Source organism: Chiloscyllium plagiosum, unplaced genomic scaffold (assembly GCF_037043375.1).
Source record: "Chiloscyllium plagiosum isolate Xiang-an unplaced genomic scaffold, Cpla_swu_hap1 HiC_scaffold_38, whole genome shotgun sequence".
NCBI lineage: Eukaryota > Metazoa > Chordata > Chondrichthyes > Orectolobiformes > Hemiscylliidae > Chiloscyllium > Chiloscyllium plagiosum.
This window is the reverse complement of record NW_028270176.1, coordinates 32,169,436-32,185,709: the sequence shown is the minus strand read 5'-3', so window position 1 is coordinate 32,185,709 and position 16,274 is coordinate 32,169,436. Positions and strand designations below refer to the sequence as shown.

Genomic DNA, 16,274 nt, shown 5'->3' with positions numbered 1-16,274 from the left:
AATCAGGTTTTGTATTAGCTATTTCAGAGTTTAGCAGCGGACTGATGGGGTTGTGTGTGTAAGGGAGGGTTGAATATTTTTATATTCACCAGCGCTCAGAAACTCTAATAGGGAACATTCATGAGCAACAGAGTTTGGAAATGCTTCCAGAATTGGACAATGTTGCATTCAGTAATGAGAGAAATATTCCCACCCTAAACTCAATACATGAGAGCTACATTCACGGAAGATTAAATGCTTTGAGACCAGGAAATGTCCACGGAGGGATATGTATCACTGGGAATCTGCAGATCCACCTGTGTTTGTTACTGAAATGCAGGGAGTGATTCACGGATGAGAGTGAAGGGGTATTTCAGAGCCCTCTTCAGCTCCTCTCTGAATTTACTCTGGGTCAGGGCATAAAGGGCAGTATTTGTACAGGAGCTCAGGTAGAAGAGCATTGTCCCAGATATGTCAGCGATCATAACAGGATGGTCATAACTGGGGTAAAAATGGTTGTTGGTAATCTTCATCAGTAAGAAAACACTGACCTTAGGCATCCACAACAATATAAAACTGCCCGAGACAACAAACAGCAGGATGATGGATTTCCTCCTGTTGACCATCTCTGCATCTCCTCTCTGGTCCCTGTTACTGGGAGCTCGGAGACCCCTGCGTGCCCGATTTGCCAAGACAATGTGCCTGACGGTCAGAGCATTGAACAGCAGGATGAGGAGGTAGGGGATCAATGGGTTCAGCAACTGGTGGAACCAGAAAAATGCCACCCATCCTGGCAAGGTGAAGAACTCTGGTCTGGTATTGCATCCCCAGGGCACACCATCCAATGTGTCATGTGGTTGGTACTTAAAGTAAAACGGGATGTTCCTGAAAATGTTCACCAGGCAAACAGTGGTTACCACGGCTGCTGCTGTTCTGGCAGAGGAATATCTGGCTTTCAGATTGTGGCAACAAATGACCACAAAGCGGTCAAAGGTGAAAGTGATGGTCAACCAGACAGAGCAGTCGATAGCAGCATAGGCCAACACAGCATTAACACTGCACACGGCTGGCTGGAACAGGAATGAGAGGGGGAAATATGTGGAAGCAAGTGCGTTGAGTATAATACCAAACAAAATGACCAGTAGATCGGCTGTTGCCATGGAGATTAAGTAGAGGGAAGCACCTTTGGTGATGCCGCACTTTCCCCGGAGGAGAAGCATAATTTTCACCAAATCAGCTGCAAGATAAATTAAGAAGATTGTAGATATTGTGGATCATGATCAATGATTGACAGAGTGAACATTCATGTCCATGACAATTTTGGTGGCATAGTAGTAACCTCACCAGAGTAGCAACACAACGTACATGGCTAATGATGTTTTTTTAAATGTTTGATTCAAATCCCATCATTACAAACAGTGAATTCTACTGTTTGGAAGGAAGATTCTAATGGCTGGCATGTAACAACTGCTGACTGTCTTAAAAACCCTTGAGGTTCACCAACATGTGGCTTTCCAAGGGCATTGTGCCATTCTCTGCCCTCTCTCAGGGGCCCTGTCCTTTATTCCTTTCAATATAACAGTGTTATTCAGTGTAAAATACACCATTAACCCCATTGTTGTGACAAAGGGACACCCTGCCAGATCAATGCTGCCCCTCTATCATTGGATTTGTAACCCAGTAAAATTAAAACATCGAATGTTCTTCAATTTTGCTCAGGTGTTCTTAACCAGACCTTACTAGTCATATAGGTAGGACATCAGGCTTATACTTCAAGAAGAAAAAAATATTTTGCATAATGTAACTTTCACAGATCTCTTGGGCATTATAATTAATGTCTACAAATTAATCCCAACCTTTGGTAGACTGTACTGTCACTAACATTGCAGGTTCAATAATGTCCTTATGATAATACAGTAAAAAAATGCACAATTATTATTCATATTGTCACTCTAATAGAACACATTTATTCAACAAGGCAATATAATCCCTAGCTACAATTTAAGCTCCACCATCCCTGATCATACACACCCATTGATGCACGCAAACAGAGATGGGATAAATGTTCTCGAGACTCAGGTTCAAATCCAGCCCTGGATTTTCAATTTAAAAAGAGTCAGCATTTAAGAATTTAATGATAACTATGAAATAATTGTCAAGAGTAAAAATAAATCTTGGTTATGCATGTATTGTTTTGAAAGAAAACAAACGTCCTTACCTTGTCTGGCCCACATAGGCCAGTCAATAGCAGGAGTTACTGGATAAGATCTGCTTCCATTTTTCAGTTGTCTATCACTTAAACTGCACCAATATTTCTCAACCATAATCGCATCCCTCATCTCCACAATATGCTTCCGTAGTATTCAGAATATTCAACTATTGTTTGGCACAGACATGTTGGGCCGAAGGGCCTGTTTCTGTGCTATACTGCTCCTTGTTTGAAAACTAACCCCTGAGTGAGTGATTCTCTCTTATTCTCTCATCCAAAGCTGTATCTTACACAAGGCTCCTTCAATGATTGTGTTTTATATGATGGCATACCCATCAGAGATTGACAGAATTATAGAGCACAGAAGGATCCCAATCCACTCATACTGCTGACTCAGGAAAGAAATATTCAATTGGACTCACAATCTCACTATGCCAATCCTTCCTTACAATTTTTGTTTTTGATTTTGACCTTTTCCTGTACCTATTCCAAACTTCCTTAGGAATTGTTCCCCTTAAGAGCACCTCAGCAGCATTGATGCAGAAAGGGAATTCAAATTATCCCGGCTTGCTGTGTGGAATCTAATTCCACCTCTGGCTCTTTCAAGAACCCGTTCCTCTGGCAAAAGAATGGTCCTGTCATGGAAACACCTCTCGCCTTTTATTGAGCACCATCATAACTTAAATCATCTCCAATACATTCCCACCATCTCTCACAGCTCTCACGTCAATACACAACCTCTTTCACCTACTCACCCCACTGAAGATTCTCACCCTTCACACAATTATCTCTCTGAGTATAATGTATGAAACATTGCAGAGATATAATGTCCTTGCTCCCCACTTTTGGGATTAATACCACTAGGCTTTTGATTTTGTCTGAAACGTCGATTTTCCCGCTCCTCAGATGCTGCCTGACCTGCTGTGCTTTTCCAGTACCACTCTAATCTTGAATCTCTTGATTTCAAAGTCAACTTTCTAATGACTAACCATTAAAAATAGACAGAGTACCATAAATTAAGAAGGTAAGATGATCTCCTCACCTGGAAGACAGACGATTGCAAGGCCTTTTAAGAAAACAAACAGAATCTCTAAAATTATTGGTTGTTGCATGATGTGTGCCTCTATTCGTTGAGTCTACAGGTCAAGTTCAGAAACTGAATTGTAAATGGTTCTTTATGTACACAGTATGATAAACCCCCTGTGACATAGTCCATGTTCTTCCAGTGCACTGAGCAGGCTCATTAAGCAAATTCCTGTGACATTGCACATTCCCTCTACGCTGGCCGTTTGAAAATAGAAATGGAACAAATTATAATCTCTCCCCTTTCATGAACAAATAAGTGCATTTGTTTTTCACTGCTGCTTTGGAAATGCTTGGTTTAGGAAATGGGTTATTCGAATTTCGCTTCTTATGTCAGTCACTGGACGGGTTACTGTGGGTGTAGTGACTGAAGCCCAGAGTTGTGTGAATTTGGTAGAATTTCCCCTTGACATTGTGGGGAGCGGCTAAATTCTAGGCACTAAACCCAGAGAAATATTGTATCAGATCCCACTGTAGAAAGTTACCATTTCAGATACAACAATCTCATTTACTCAAGAAATGTGAGAGTAAGATCCGCTCACTCCAGAACAGGTCTCCAGTGCAACAGACACAATTAATGGCTCCATCTAAAATAAAGTTGACTTTTCCTCGAAATCTCCCTTTAGAAAACCAGCCTTCCTTTTCTCCCAGAGTTCCGTTCAGTTCTCGCCCATGTTGAAGCTCAGATGGTGATGTTTTGGTTGAGTGAGTGTGGCAAGGCATGTAAAGCCATGATGGTAGAACAAGGCGAGGAACGGAACGGCTATGGTGTGACAGAATGGGCTCAGAGGGCTGAATGGCCTTCTCCTTTGATGTCTTTCACCTTTTATACCTGAGCAAGTGAGGAACCGCCTCACATCACAGATTGGCCAACTGTGGTAAAATGTAAGTGGCAAGGAATGAAACATTGCACACAGCAATGAGATTCCTCACCCTACACACAACAGTCAGTGGGTATCAGTTAAAACAAGAATGAATCAACAATGTGATAATGTCCAAGCTGATTGTGCTATGGAACAAGGCCAATCCCAGAATGAAAACTGAATTGATAGATCATCTTGAAACATAAAACATAGGGGCGTGGGTAGTCCATTCATCCCTTCAATTCATTGTCAATCCCATTTGATATGATCATGGCTGATTATCCAACTTGCTCCCCTGTTCCTGCTTTCTCCACATACCCTTAGATCCATTTAGTGCTAAGAACTATACCTGACTCCATCTTGAAAACATTCAATCTTTTGCCCTCCACAGTTTGCTTTAATATAGAATTCCAGAAGCTTACCACACTGTGGTCGAAGACACTTCTCCTGGTCTCAGCCCTAAATAGTTTACCCCGTGCCTTTAGACTGTGACCTCAGTTTTGGAATAATTAATTTTTGGCATTCATTAATCTCGCGGTTTATCACTGCGACGCAGCAACACACGGCATCATAGGCTTTATCGACAATAGAAGTTTATTGGAAAACAGAGAAAAAAAAAACACATATTTAGCACAGAAGGCAGGTTTTCATGAGCTTAAAATTAGATATATTCAACAATATTTGCAAAACTGTCCATGACTGGAGACTCATGCAAAGAGAAATCACACACCACTGATACCTCTTTCAGTTTCTCATTGACTAGCTCCTGCTGGAGTCTTTCCCATGTCTATGGAGACGGCTTCACGATTGTTTTTGGGACCAGGTGGAATGATATTTTCACACAGCTATTCAGTTCTGAAGTTTCTCACGTCTAATGACTGGCGTTTTTTTCATCTAGTTTCTCAGGAATCTCCACAAACAGTTTCAGGAACTGAAGGTGAAACAGCTGGGGAGAGTGTTTGAAAATTTGGAAGGTGTTACCGAGAAAGGGAGGGGTACACATGCTGTAGGAGGTTACAGAGTTAGGGAGGGGGGAGAGGGGCGAGAGGAGGTTGCAGAGATAGGGAGAGGATGTAAGGGCTGGATGAAGTTATAGAGATAGGGAGAGGGTACAGGAGCTGGAGGAGTTTACCGTGATAGAATGCGATGTTGGGGTTGATAAAGGTTTTAGAGAGAGTTGGGAGTGTTGGGAAAGGAGGAGTTGACAGAGTTAGGGAGGGGTGTAGGGGCTGTATGAGATGACAGATTTAGAGAGGGTTGTGGGGACTGGAAGAGTTAACAGAGGTGGGGGATGTTGGGGTTGGAGGAGGTTACAGAGACGGAGAGGTGTAGGAGCTGGAGGGGTTACAGAGATAGGGAGGATGTGTCGAGGCTGGAGATAGGGAGGGTTTTAGGGGCGCACGGAGATTTCAGAGACAGGGAGAAGTTCACGTATGCTTACTCTGCTATCCAACTCAGTCCCCTGTTCCAGGTTTCTCCCTAAACCCTGTGAGCCATTAGCCCTGACAGGAACATTGAATATTGGAGCTTGAGGAGAGTGATGTGGATCACCTTGTGTCAGTTTGCAATCCCATGGTGCATTTCATTGTCCATTGAGGCTGGGAAAAGTCACATGATATTGAAATACTGTTAAAATTTGGAGACAGACAATTGGATTACATCATCTTCCCTCCCTCTGTATTCACAATGCAGTAAAATTAAATCATTCAAAGACACAATGCTTCCTAACCAGCCTTTTAAATAGCCATTTCAGACTCTGCGAATAACTAATTCCAGACACTGGTTTGTGTGGCAAACAAAGGTTTAGCAATTTATTAACAAAGGGGCAATGTTAACAGTAAATATAAACAGCAAAGTAATCCAATTGGTCTACATTTTAAACCCCAATAGCTTTGTTTTCAGTCTCATTCACACAGTAGACAGACAAATTAACACTGTTCAGGGATACATTAAAGAATGTGAGAAAACTGGCCAGATTATTTCAGTGGTTCACTGGATGGTTCATGGGCATGGATGATGGTTTCTTGCTTGACTTTTTGAAGATGTGGATCAGACTCTCCTTTACAGTTCACTCAGATAAAGACAGTCATATTTATAACTTTGTTTTCTGTTCTCTGAGTTCAAAAGAGCTGATTAAGGAAGTTAGGCAGGAAGATTTCAAATCTTTGCCCAACAGCGCCAATAGCCAGATTAACAGAAACACAGTCCAACCCCAACCCAACGTGTGACCACGCCCTGACAGACTGACTGTCTCCTCCATGATATCCCAGTTACCATTCAACACCTGCACTCTGCCTGAGATAAGGTCTTTTCCAGACTTGCTGGAACCAATTCCTGGAGAGTGACCTCATCAATAACCAACTTCTGTTATCTGTTTCACAAAGATGGCAGTTAGGGGCTCTCCCTTCATTGTACAAGATAATGTGAAAGTAGATGAATTGTCTAGAAAGTGAAACCAATTAATTAAGTTAACAACTTAAAGGAAGGTGATAAAAGACTATAAAGACAACAGGAATGATTCAGTGCCAATGGAGGGAGGTTTTGCTTTCTGTTGTCTGTGTGTCAGACACTTGGTGAAGCAATGCATCTTGGGAAATGTGCTTCATCTCACTTTAGGGGGGCGGCATGTAAAGACACTTTTACTTTTATTATTGTCTGTGGACCAAAAATGGGGCAAAACGTTGCTCTATAAACAACTAAACTGTAGTAAATTCTACTCAGTGTTAAAATGATTAGTGGTGCATATTGACAGTTTTATATACATGATTGTCTTTTGGGGCAGCAAGAGAGTGTCTCAAAAACCTTTTGTCTGTGTGAGAGAGTCTGTGTGTTTCTGTGTGCATGTGTGTGAGAGAGACTGAGCATGTGCGTGTCTGTGTGTGTGTGTGTGTGCGTGTGTGCATCTGTCTGCGTAAGACAGACAGAAAGTGTGTGCGTGCACGAATCTGTGTACGTTTGTGTTGTGTGTGAGGGAGAGGACATGTTCAGGCAAGACACCATTTGATTGGTTTTTAATTAGCACCAGTTGTTGTGTGTTCAGGAGAGCTCAGCACAGTGACAATCTCTTGTTTGTTTCCTGGGCAGGTCAGTGCAGCCAAGTGTGTGGAGAATACAAGTGTAAGGGCCAGCCTGTGAAGACACAGCATCCATATCACTCTCTCCTTTCTACATGGGGAACTGAATGAAGACACCCTGGTAGCTCAGCGCTCCCTCTCAGCGTTCCTCTGCTCTCCCTGAAAACCCTCTGGTAAAAGGTACAAATGGAAATCACTTCCACACAAACAGACATGACAAATTTTCAAGCAGTGAATGGGAGACTGAGAATTGGTGTCCCCACAACCTCGTTCATCATCAAACTTTTTTAAGAAATTGAAAGGTTCTGAAAAAGAGCAGCACGTGTTTACTTGATTTTATTTTATCTTAGCACGTAAAATATTTTCCTTCTCTGTCCTTTTTGTGCATCTCTCTGAGTGAACAAAAGTCTTTGAAGTGGAAGAAATGAAGTTACAGTTTGGCAATTTAACACTTTTTTTCAATTTGTTAGCAGTAATTTGTACACAATAATGTTATTTTCACGGTGATGCTAAAAAGGTGCTCATATTCCTTTAATGGGAATTGGATATTTGTGCACAATTGGACAATGTGGTGCTTTCATCAAATGTTCATGTTCTTGAGAACTTGGTGAATAGTGGGGCTGGATTTCCAGTGCACTTCAGTTAGACCACAGCGAGAGTATTGTGTGCAGTTCTGGAATCCACATGATAGGAGGGGTGTGTTTACACTGGAGAGGGTACAGAGGGAGATTTACCAGCGTGTTGTCTGGGCTGGACAGAGTTTCAGTTATGTGGAGAAATTGGACAGAGTGGGTTTCTTTCCTTGGAGCAGAGGTGACTGAGGGGAGATATGATTAAGATGTGTAACTGTATGAGGGATACAGACAGGGGAAACAGGAAGAGGCTTTCCCCATTGATTGGAGGCATGGAGAACCAGGGAGATAGATTTGAGGTCGGGGCAGGTTGTTCAGATGGGATGTGAGGGAAATGCTCTCACATAGAAGTGGGAAAGTGGAACTGACTACCTGTGAGGGTGGGAGAGGCAGAGACCTTTCTAACATTGAAGAAGTATTTAGATGTGCACTTACAATGACGAGATGTTCCAGGATATCAAGCAAGTGCTAGAAAATGGCATGAGAATAGTTAGGTGGTTGCTTTTGACCAGTGTAGACTCGATGTGCTGTTGAGATGATGACTGCCCCATAGAATCAAAAATGTTACTGCCCAATCTCCTAATTTCTTTAGCCCCTTCATTTCTGCCTCTCGCTGCAATTTCTTCCAGCCTCACGATGCTGTAATGTTCTTGGCCACTTCTGGCCTTTGCAGACTTGTTCCTCCAACTCTGCCACCCTACCCATCTACTTTTATGTTTTACTCAGTCACAGGATATTGGTGTCACTATCTGGGACAGCATTTATTGTTCATCATCCCTGAGGATGGGCGACAGACTACTTAGAGTGTGCTCCTATCTCTCTCTCTCTCTCTCTCCATCTGTCCTTTCTGTGCAGGGAACTAAACCAAGATAACTGAGTAGCTGACAGCTCTCCCTCACCTCTCCTCTGCTCTCCCTGAAAACCCCCTGTTGAAAGGGGGTCACATGATATTGAAATACTGTTAAAATTTGGAGACAGACAATTGGATTACATCATCTTCCCTCCCTCTGTATTCACAATGCAGTAAAATTAAATCATTCAAAGACACAATGCTTCCTAACCAGCCTTTTAAATAGCCATTTCAGACTCTGCGAATAACTAATTCCAGACACTGGTTTGTGTGGCAAACAAAGGTTTAGCAATTTATTAACAAAGGGGCAATGTTAACAGTAAATATAAACAGCAAAGTAATCCAATTGGTCTACATTTTAAACCCCAATAGCTTTGTTTTCAGTCTCATTCACACAGTAGACAGACAAATTAACACTGTTCAGGGATACATTAAAGAATGTGAGAAAACTGGCCAGATTATTTCAGTGGTTCACTGGATGGTTCATGGGCATGGATGATGGTTTCTTGCTTGACTTTTTGAAGATGTGGATCAGACTCTCCTTTACAGTTCACTCAGATAAAGACAGTCATATTTATAACTTTGTTTTCTGTTCTCTGAGTTCAAAAGAGCTGATTAAGGAAGTTAGGCAGGAAGATTTCAAATCTTTGCCCAACAGCGCCAATAGCCAGATTAACAGAAACACAGTCCAACCCCAACCCAACGTGTGACCACGCCCTGACAGACTGACTGTCTCCTCCATGATATCCCAGTTACCATTCAACACCTGCACTCTGCCTGAGATAAGGTCTTTTCCAGACTTGCTGGAACCAATTCCTGGAGAGTGACCTCATCAATAACCAACTTCTGTTATCTGTTTCACAAAGATGGCAGTTAGGGGCTCTCCCTTCATTGTACAAGATAATGTGAAAGTAGATGAATTGTCTAGAAAGTGAAACCAATTAATTAAGTTAACAACTTAAAGGAAGGTGATAAAAGACTATAAAGACAACAGGAATGATTCAGTGCCAATGGAGGGAGGTTTTGCTTTCTGTTGTCTGTGTGTCAGACACTTGGTGAAGCAATGCATCTTGGGAAATGTGCTTCATCTCACTTTAGGGGGGCGGCATGTAAAGACACTTTTACTTTTATTATTGTCTGTGGACCAAAAATGGGGCAAAACGTTGCTCTATAAACAACTAAACTGTAGTAAATTCTACTCAGTGTTAAAATGATTAGTGGTGCATATTGACAGTTTTATATACATGATTGTCTTTTGGGGCAGCAAGAGAGTGTCTCAAAAACCTTTTGTCTGTGTGAGAGAGTCTGTGTGTTTCTGTGTGCATGTGTGTGAGAGAGACTGAGCATGTGCGTGTCTGTGTGTGTGTGTGTGTGCGTGTGTGCATCTGTCTGCGTAAGACAGACAGAAAGTGTGTGCGTGCACGAATCTGTGTACGTTTGTGTTGTGTGTGAGGGAGAGGACATGTTCAGGCAAGACACCATTTGATTGGTTTTTAATTAGCACCAGTTGTTGTGTGTTCAGGAGAGCTCAGCACAGTGACAATCTCTTGTTTGTTTCCTGGGCAGGTCAGTGCAGCCAAGTGTGTGGAGAATACAAGTGTAAGGGCCAGCCTGTGAAGACACAGCATCCATATCACTCTCTCCTTTCTACATGGGGAACTGAATGAAGACACCCTGGTAGCTCAGCGCTCCCTCTCAGCGTTCCTCTGCTCTCCCTGAAAACCCTCTGGTAAAAGGTACAAATGGAAATCACTTCCACACAAACAGAAATGACAAATTTTCAAGCAGTGAATGGGAGACTGAGAATTGGTGTCCCCACAACCTCGTTCATCATCAAACTTTTTTAAGAAATTGAAAGGTTCTGAAAAAGAGCAGCACGTGTTTACTTGATTTTATTTTATCTTAGCACGTAAAATATTTTCCTTCTCTGTCCTTTTTGTGCATCTCTCTGAGTGAACAAAAGTCTTTGAAGTGGAAGAAATGAAGTTACAGTTTGGCAATTTAACACTTTTTTTCAATTTGTTAGCAGTAATTTGTACACAATAATGTTATTTTCACGGTGATGCTAAAAAGGTGCTCATATTCCTTTAATGGGAATTGGATATTTGTGCACAATTGGACAATGTGGTGCTTTCATCAAATGTTCATGTTCTTGAGAACTTGGTGAATAGTGGGGCTGGATTTCCAGTGCACTTCAGTTAGACCACAGCGAGAGTATTGTGTGCAGTTCTGGAATCCACATGATAGGAGGGGTGTGTTTACACTGGAGAGGGTACAGAGGGAGATTTACCAGCGTGTTGTCTGGGCTGGACAGAGTTTCAGTTATGTGGAGAAATTGGACAGAGTGGGTTTCTTTCCTTGGAGCAGAGGTGACTGAGGGGAGATATGATTAAGATGTGTAACTGTATGAGGGATACAGACAGGGGAAACAGGAAGAGGCTTTCCCCATTGATTGGAGGCATGGAGAACCAGGGAGATAGATTTGAGGTCGGGGCAGGTTGTTCAGATGGGATGTGAGGGAAATGCTCTCACATAGAAGTGGGAAAGTGGAACTGACTACCTGTGAGGGTGGGAGAGGCAGAGACCTTTCTAACATTGAAGAAGTATTTAGATGTGCACTTACAATGACGAGATGTTCCAGGATATCAAGCAAGTGCTAGAAAATGGCATGAGAATAGTTAGGTGGTTGCTTTTGACCAGTGTAGACTCGATGTGCTGTTGAGATGATGACTGCCCCATAGAATCAAAAATGTTACTGCCCAATCTCCTAATTTCTTTAGCCCCTTCATTTCTGCCTCTCGCTGCAATTTCTTCCAGCCTCACGATGCTGTAATGTTCTTGGCCACTTCTGGCCTTTGCAGACTTGTTCCTCCAACTCTGCCACCCTACCCACCTACTTTTTTGGAGATGGTTTCAGTTGGACTTCAATTGATGGAGCAGCAATTGGCTCAGTTAAAATCCATCTGATTGTTTAATTGTTTTCTTCAGTAGAAGATTGTTTCAATTTGATAATCATCACAAAAGAGTTTGATGTGAACTTTACCACCTGTTTGAGAAATAAAATGTTCCCTGTGTTTTTTTTTTAAATTTCAATTGCAAGTCCAATTTCGGTGCTACTTAATATTCAAAGCAGAGTTGCGAACTCCCTCTTGACAAGATAAAGGACAGCAGTCTATTTTTGGAACGTAAGTCCAGGATGCCAACCCTCCATGGACAATAATATATTGAGTGGTTGACATGTGAAAGAAAACTGAAAGAAGTTGGATAATGAAAAAAAGTAGAAAATCGAACACTGCCAGAATAGTGATTGGAAAGCAAGTACAAGTATTATCTTAAGGAGCATTCTTTAGGGAGTGCTGTTTACAATCCTTTTGCATCTCCATGTGGAATATGCCAGTGTTGTGGGGCTGTACAATGTAATGTGAATGATTTTTAAGAGAGTATTTAATAGACTGGAACAGACACCAGATGTCACACACGGTGTTTATGATCATGTATAAAGGAGTGTTGATTCTTATCCCAGGAGCTCAGTCCAGACTCCAAGCCCTGCGCGAGAGTTAATGAATGAGATCACCCAACATTAACAATGCAAGGACCAATAATTCTGCAGATCTTATTCGCTTTCTTCCATTTCTTTGCAATTGTCTGTGTTCCAGGTGAGGAGATCTTCCCCGTTACTGAATGTGGTGTTTATAGTTCTGTCTGTGTTTTATGGTGAGATATTTGATGGATTTCTTTGGAACCGAGATGTGGGTGGACTGCTTGAAGGAGTGACCTTGGGGAAGCTGCAGTGCCATTTTACTGGAATGTTACCAGGAATGAGAATCTTCAGTTGTATGGAGAGAGGAAAGAGGTTGCCCAGTGTTATTACAACTGAACATGATGAAGGTGGGTATAGGGACCATGGGCAGAGGAAACCCTAAACCTGAAGACCATTTCCCTTGAGCCTGCTTCACCAATAAATCAGATCTTGGCTGATCGGAACTTCCTCACATCCTGCTCTTTCACTGCAATCCTTGATTTCCCCGACTGACCAAAAAAATCCAAAATGAAGGATGAGAAGATGGCTGTAGGAGCTGCTCCATTTTGAGGTATTTTAGGTGTTGGAAGTCACTTCCTCGAATTCCAGGAGCAGAAATTACTGTTTTGTATGCTGTTGCATTGTTTTGGAACTTCGGGGAAAAAAAACCCTCAAAAAACAGCACTTTCAAAAGACAGAAAGACAGACAAAAGGCAGCGAACACATTGTCAGTGAGGGAGAGAGGTAACTGGCCCAGCAGTGAATCTGCACAGTTGCTACCTTTGCTGTTTGAGTTCCTGTATCTCTGGACATCAGAATTGGTCGAGGAAAAAGTTTAAAAAGTGAAATTCACAGCTGACCTTGAAGGAACCTATGTGGGAGAGCTCACAGCACAGGAACAGATAAGTGCATAGTTTTCAATGTGTAATCTTGCTATATGGTTGCTGTACTGAATAGAATGGGTTCTTTCTTGATTTTTAATTTTATTGAAATCTGCCTCTTGATTAAATTTTTAAAATATAAACCAGAAGTACTAAGTTAGCCTGGAGCACTGTTTTTGTTTAGAGCAAACAGATAATGCTATTTTCTGGATCTATTGATTGTGAAGGAGCAAAGATGATCTTTTTTAGAGTTACATGCTCATCCTGTCAGATGTGGGAGTTTAGGGAGAGTTTCCATGTTACTGATTATTTTGTCTGCAGTAAGTGTGCTTGGTTGCCAATTCTATCAGATCGCATGGATTGGTTGGAGCAAAAGTTAGAGGTAATGAGGAATTTACAAGAGCTAGAGGGTGTGATGGATGACAGTTATAGGAAAGGAGAAAAACGGCAGATACAGTCAAATGGATGGGTTAACTCCAGGAAAGCTAGGAGGGGTAGTGCAGGTAGTGCAAGAGTCTCCTGTGACTATCCCCATTTCAAACAAGTATGCTGTTTTGGAAAATGGAGGGGGTGATGGACTCTCAGGGGAACGTAGCATGAAAGCCCAGTTTCTGATATTGAGACAGGCTATAATGCAATGAGGGGTAAGTCGGGTTCCAAGCAATCAATTGCGATAGGGGAATGTACAGTCTTAGGCACGGACAGACATTTCTGTGGCCAGCAGCAATAAATCAGAATGGTGTGTTGCCTCCCTGGTGCTAGGATAAAGGATGTTGAAGAGAGGGTGCAGAATGTTCTCAAAGAAGAGAGGGGCCCGGCAGGATGTCATTGTACACATTGGGACCAACGACATAGGATGGGAAAATGATGAGATTCTGAAGGAAGAATGTATGAAGTTGAGCAGAAATGTTTTAAAAAAACGAGGTCCTTGAGAGTGGTAATATCTGGAATACTCCCGGTGCTACGAGCTAGTGAGAGTAGGAGTAGGAGGAGAGAGCAGATGAAGTCATGGTTGAGGAACTGGTGCATGGGAGAAGGTTTACACTTTTCAATCATTTGAATCACTTCTGGGGTAGAAGTGAACTGTACAAGAAGGATGGATTGTACCTGAATTGGAAGGGGTCAAATATACTGACAGAGAGATTTGCTAGAGCTGCTCAGGAAGATTTAAACTAGTAAGGTGGCGGGGGGGTGGCAAGGGTGGTAGTAAGGTAGCATCACACCCTCTAGCTCTTGTAAATTCCTCATTGCCTCTAATTTTTGCTCCAATCAATCCATGCGATCCAATAGAATTGGCAACCAAACACACTGCAGACAAAATACTCAATAACATGAAAACTCTCCCTCAAGTCCTCCAGCCGACAGGTTGAACATGTAACTCTACAAAAGACCATCTTGCAGATAATGCATTGAGAACTTTAATCTCCCATCATCCATCAGCATTCCATTCAAATCAAATTCAGAATGCTAGGATAGGCATAACATCTGTCATTTGCTCTCGATGTGAAATCAAATACCTCATGCGGTTTGCCACATGGTCATTTCACCTTCACTCTCTTCTTAGTCAAGAATATATTGGTTCGAATTTGTAATCATTCACTCAGTGCATATTTATCTTGTTATACAAAGGAGAGTTCTGTGTGGAATCAATTAGAATGAGGCAGTTTTGTCCAACTTATAACTAGCTCATCCCAATTGCATGTTGCGGATTTATAACTCCCATTCAGTATAGCTTTCTCCCCCTACTCAGTTGTTTTGGTTCAATTGTTTGCATCAGTTGAATTTCAAAATTCTGTGTTCAGAATTAACTCCAGAATTTCAGCACAATTCTAAACTTTGCCCTGCTGAGCAGTACTGATGGTGTGCTAGTCAGTCTGAGATGCTGATTCCACATGCGGTATCAAGCCAACACAGCTTCTGCCTGCTTTATTGGATATTAAATATCCCAAGGCACCAGTAATACTTGGTTTCCTCACCAATCCCTCTCCCTCAATCAGCATCACACAAAAAATTAACAGCAACTATCTATAATTCTGGCTGTGGGAACTTGGTCAATCTTGGTTATGCCCTTCCTTAATTAGAAAATTTATCATTTCTAAGACATACATCGTAGATGATAAAGTATTTCTAGGCATCTGGTGGTTATCCATTTAAAATCCTTCTTGTACTTCTTGCAGTAACTGTCCCTGTCTTGTTTTTGATATTGATGCCTACTGCAGCAGTGAAGGTTCATGATCTCACATGTAGAATAATTTTTCAATGTCTCTTCCAGCTAACTTAATGACGATTGTGATTCTCTCTCGTGGAAAGTGTGGCATCACCAAAGGTATATCCACCTACCTCATTTCCATGGCAACAGCAGATCTTCTCGTCATTGTATTCAGTGTAATACTCACAACACTTGGTTTCAAATATTTCCCAGTTTCCTTCCTGTTTTACACAGCGGTGTGCAGTTTTAACATCATCATGGGCTATGCTGCTATTGACTGCTCCGTCTGGTTGACCATCGCTTTCACCATTGATCGCTTTGTGGCCATTTGTTGCCACAATCTGAAAGCCAGGTATTGCTCTGCCAGAACAGCAGCCTCAGTGGTAACCATTGTCTGGTCAGTGAGCATTTTGAGAAACATTCCATTTTACTACAAATACCAATCTTTGGGCACATGGGGTGGTGTGCCCTGGGGCTGTGGCATCAGACCAGAGTTCTTCATCTTGCCAGGATGGCTGGTGTTTTTCTGGATCCACCACCTGCTGAACCCATTAATCCCCTACCTCCTGATCCTGCTGTTCAATGCTCTGACTGTCAGGCACATTGTCTTGGCAAATCGGGCACGCAGGGGTCTCCGCGCTCCCAGTAACAGGGACCAGAGAGGAGATGCAGAGATGGTCAACAGGCGGAAATCCATCATCCTGCTGTTTGTTGTCTCGGGCAGTTTTATATTATTGTGGATGACCAAGGTCAGTGTTTTCTTACTGATGGAGATTACTAACGCCCATTTGTTTCGAAGTTATGACCATCCTGTTATGATCGCTGACATATCTGGGAGTATGCTCTTCTACCTGAGCTCCTGTACAAACACTGCCCTTTATGCCCTGACCCAGAGTAAATTCAGAGAGGAGCTGCAGAGGGCTCTGAAATATCCCTTCACTCTCATCAGTGAATGTATCCCTACATCAAAATAA

General features: G+C 42.2%; 2 protein-coding genes across 2 annotated transcripts; one reads left to right on the top strand and one right to left on the bottom strand.

The window, feature by feature from the left end:
- Positions 1-305: 305 nt before the first annotated feature.
- On the bottom strand, positions 306-2,303 carry LOC148139414 (putative G protein-coupled receptor 139). The gene is made up of 2 exons (XM_087980943.1): positions 2,198-2,303; positions 306-1,216 (listed from the first exon to the last, which is right to left on the bottom strand). The coding sequence occupies exons 1-2, from the start codon at positions 2,301-2,303 to the stop codon at positions 306-308; spliced, it is 1,017 nt and encodes a 338-aa protein (XP_087837069.1).
- Positions 2,304-13,882: 11,579 nt separating this feature from the next.
- LOC148139413 (putative G protein-coupled receptor 139) lies at positions 13,883-16,274 on the top strand. The gene is made up of 2 exons (XM_087980942.1): positions 13,883-13,979; positions 15,364-16,274. The coding sequence occupies exons 1-2, from the start codon at positions 13,883-13,885 to the stop codon at positions 16,272-16,274; spliced, it is 1,008 nt and encodes a 335-aa protein (XP_087837068.1).

Excerpts from the sequence above, each read along its gene's own strand:
- LOC148139414 (XM_087980943.1), bottom strand. The coding sequence starts at position 2,303 with ATGGTTGAGAAATATTGGTGCAGTTTAAGTGATAGACAACTGAAAAAT. Across the intron at positions 1,217-2,197 it reads GCCTATGTGGGCCAGACAAG|CTGATTTGGTGAAAATTATG; the intron begins GTAAGGACGTTT and ends TTTATCTTGCAG.
- LOC148139413 (XM_087980942.1), top strand. The coding sequence starts at position 13,883 with ATGTTCTCAAAGAAGAGAGGGGCCCGGCAGGATGTCATTGTACACATT. Across the intron at positions 13,980-15,363 it reads TGAGATTCTGAAGGAAGAAT|CTAACTTAATGACGATTGTG; the intron begins GTATGAAGTTGA and ends TGTCTCTTCCAG.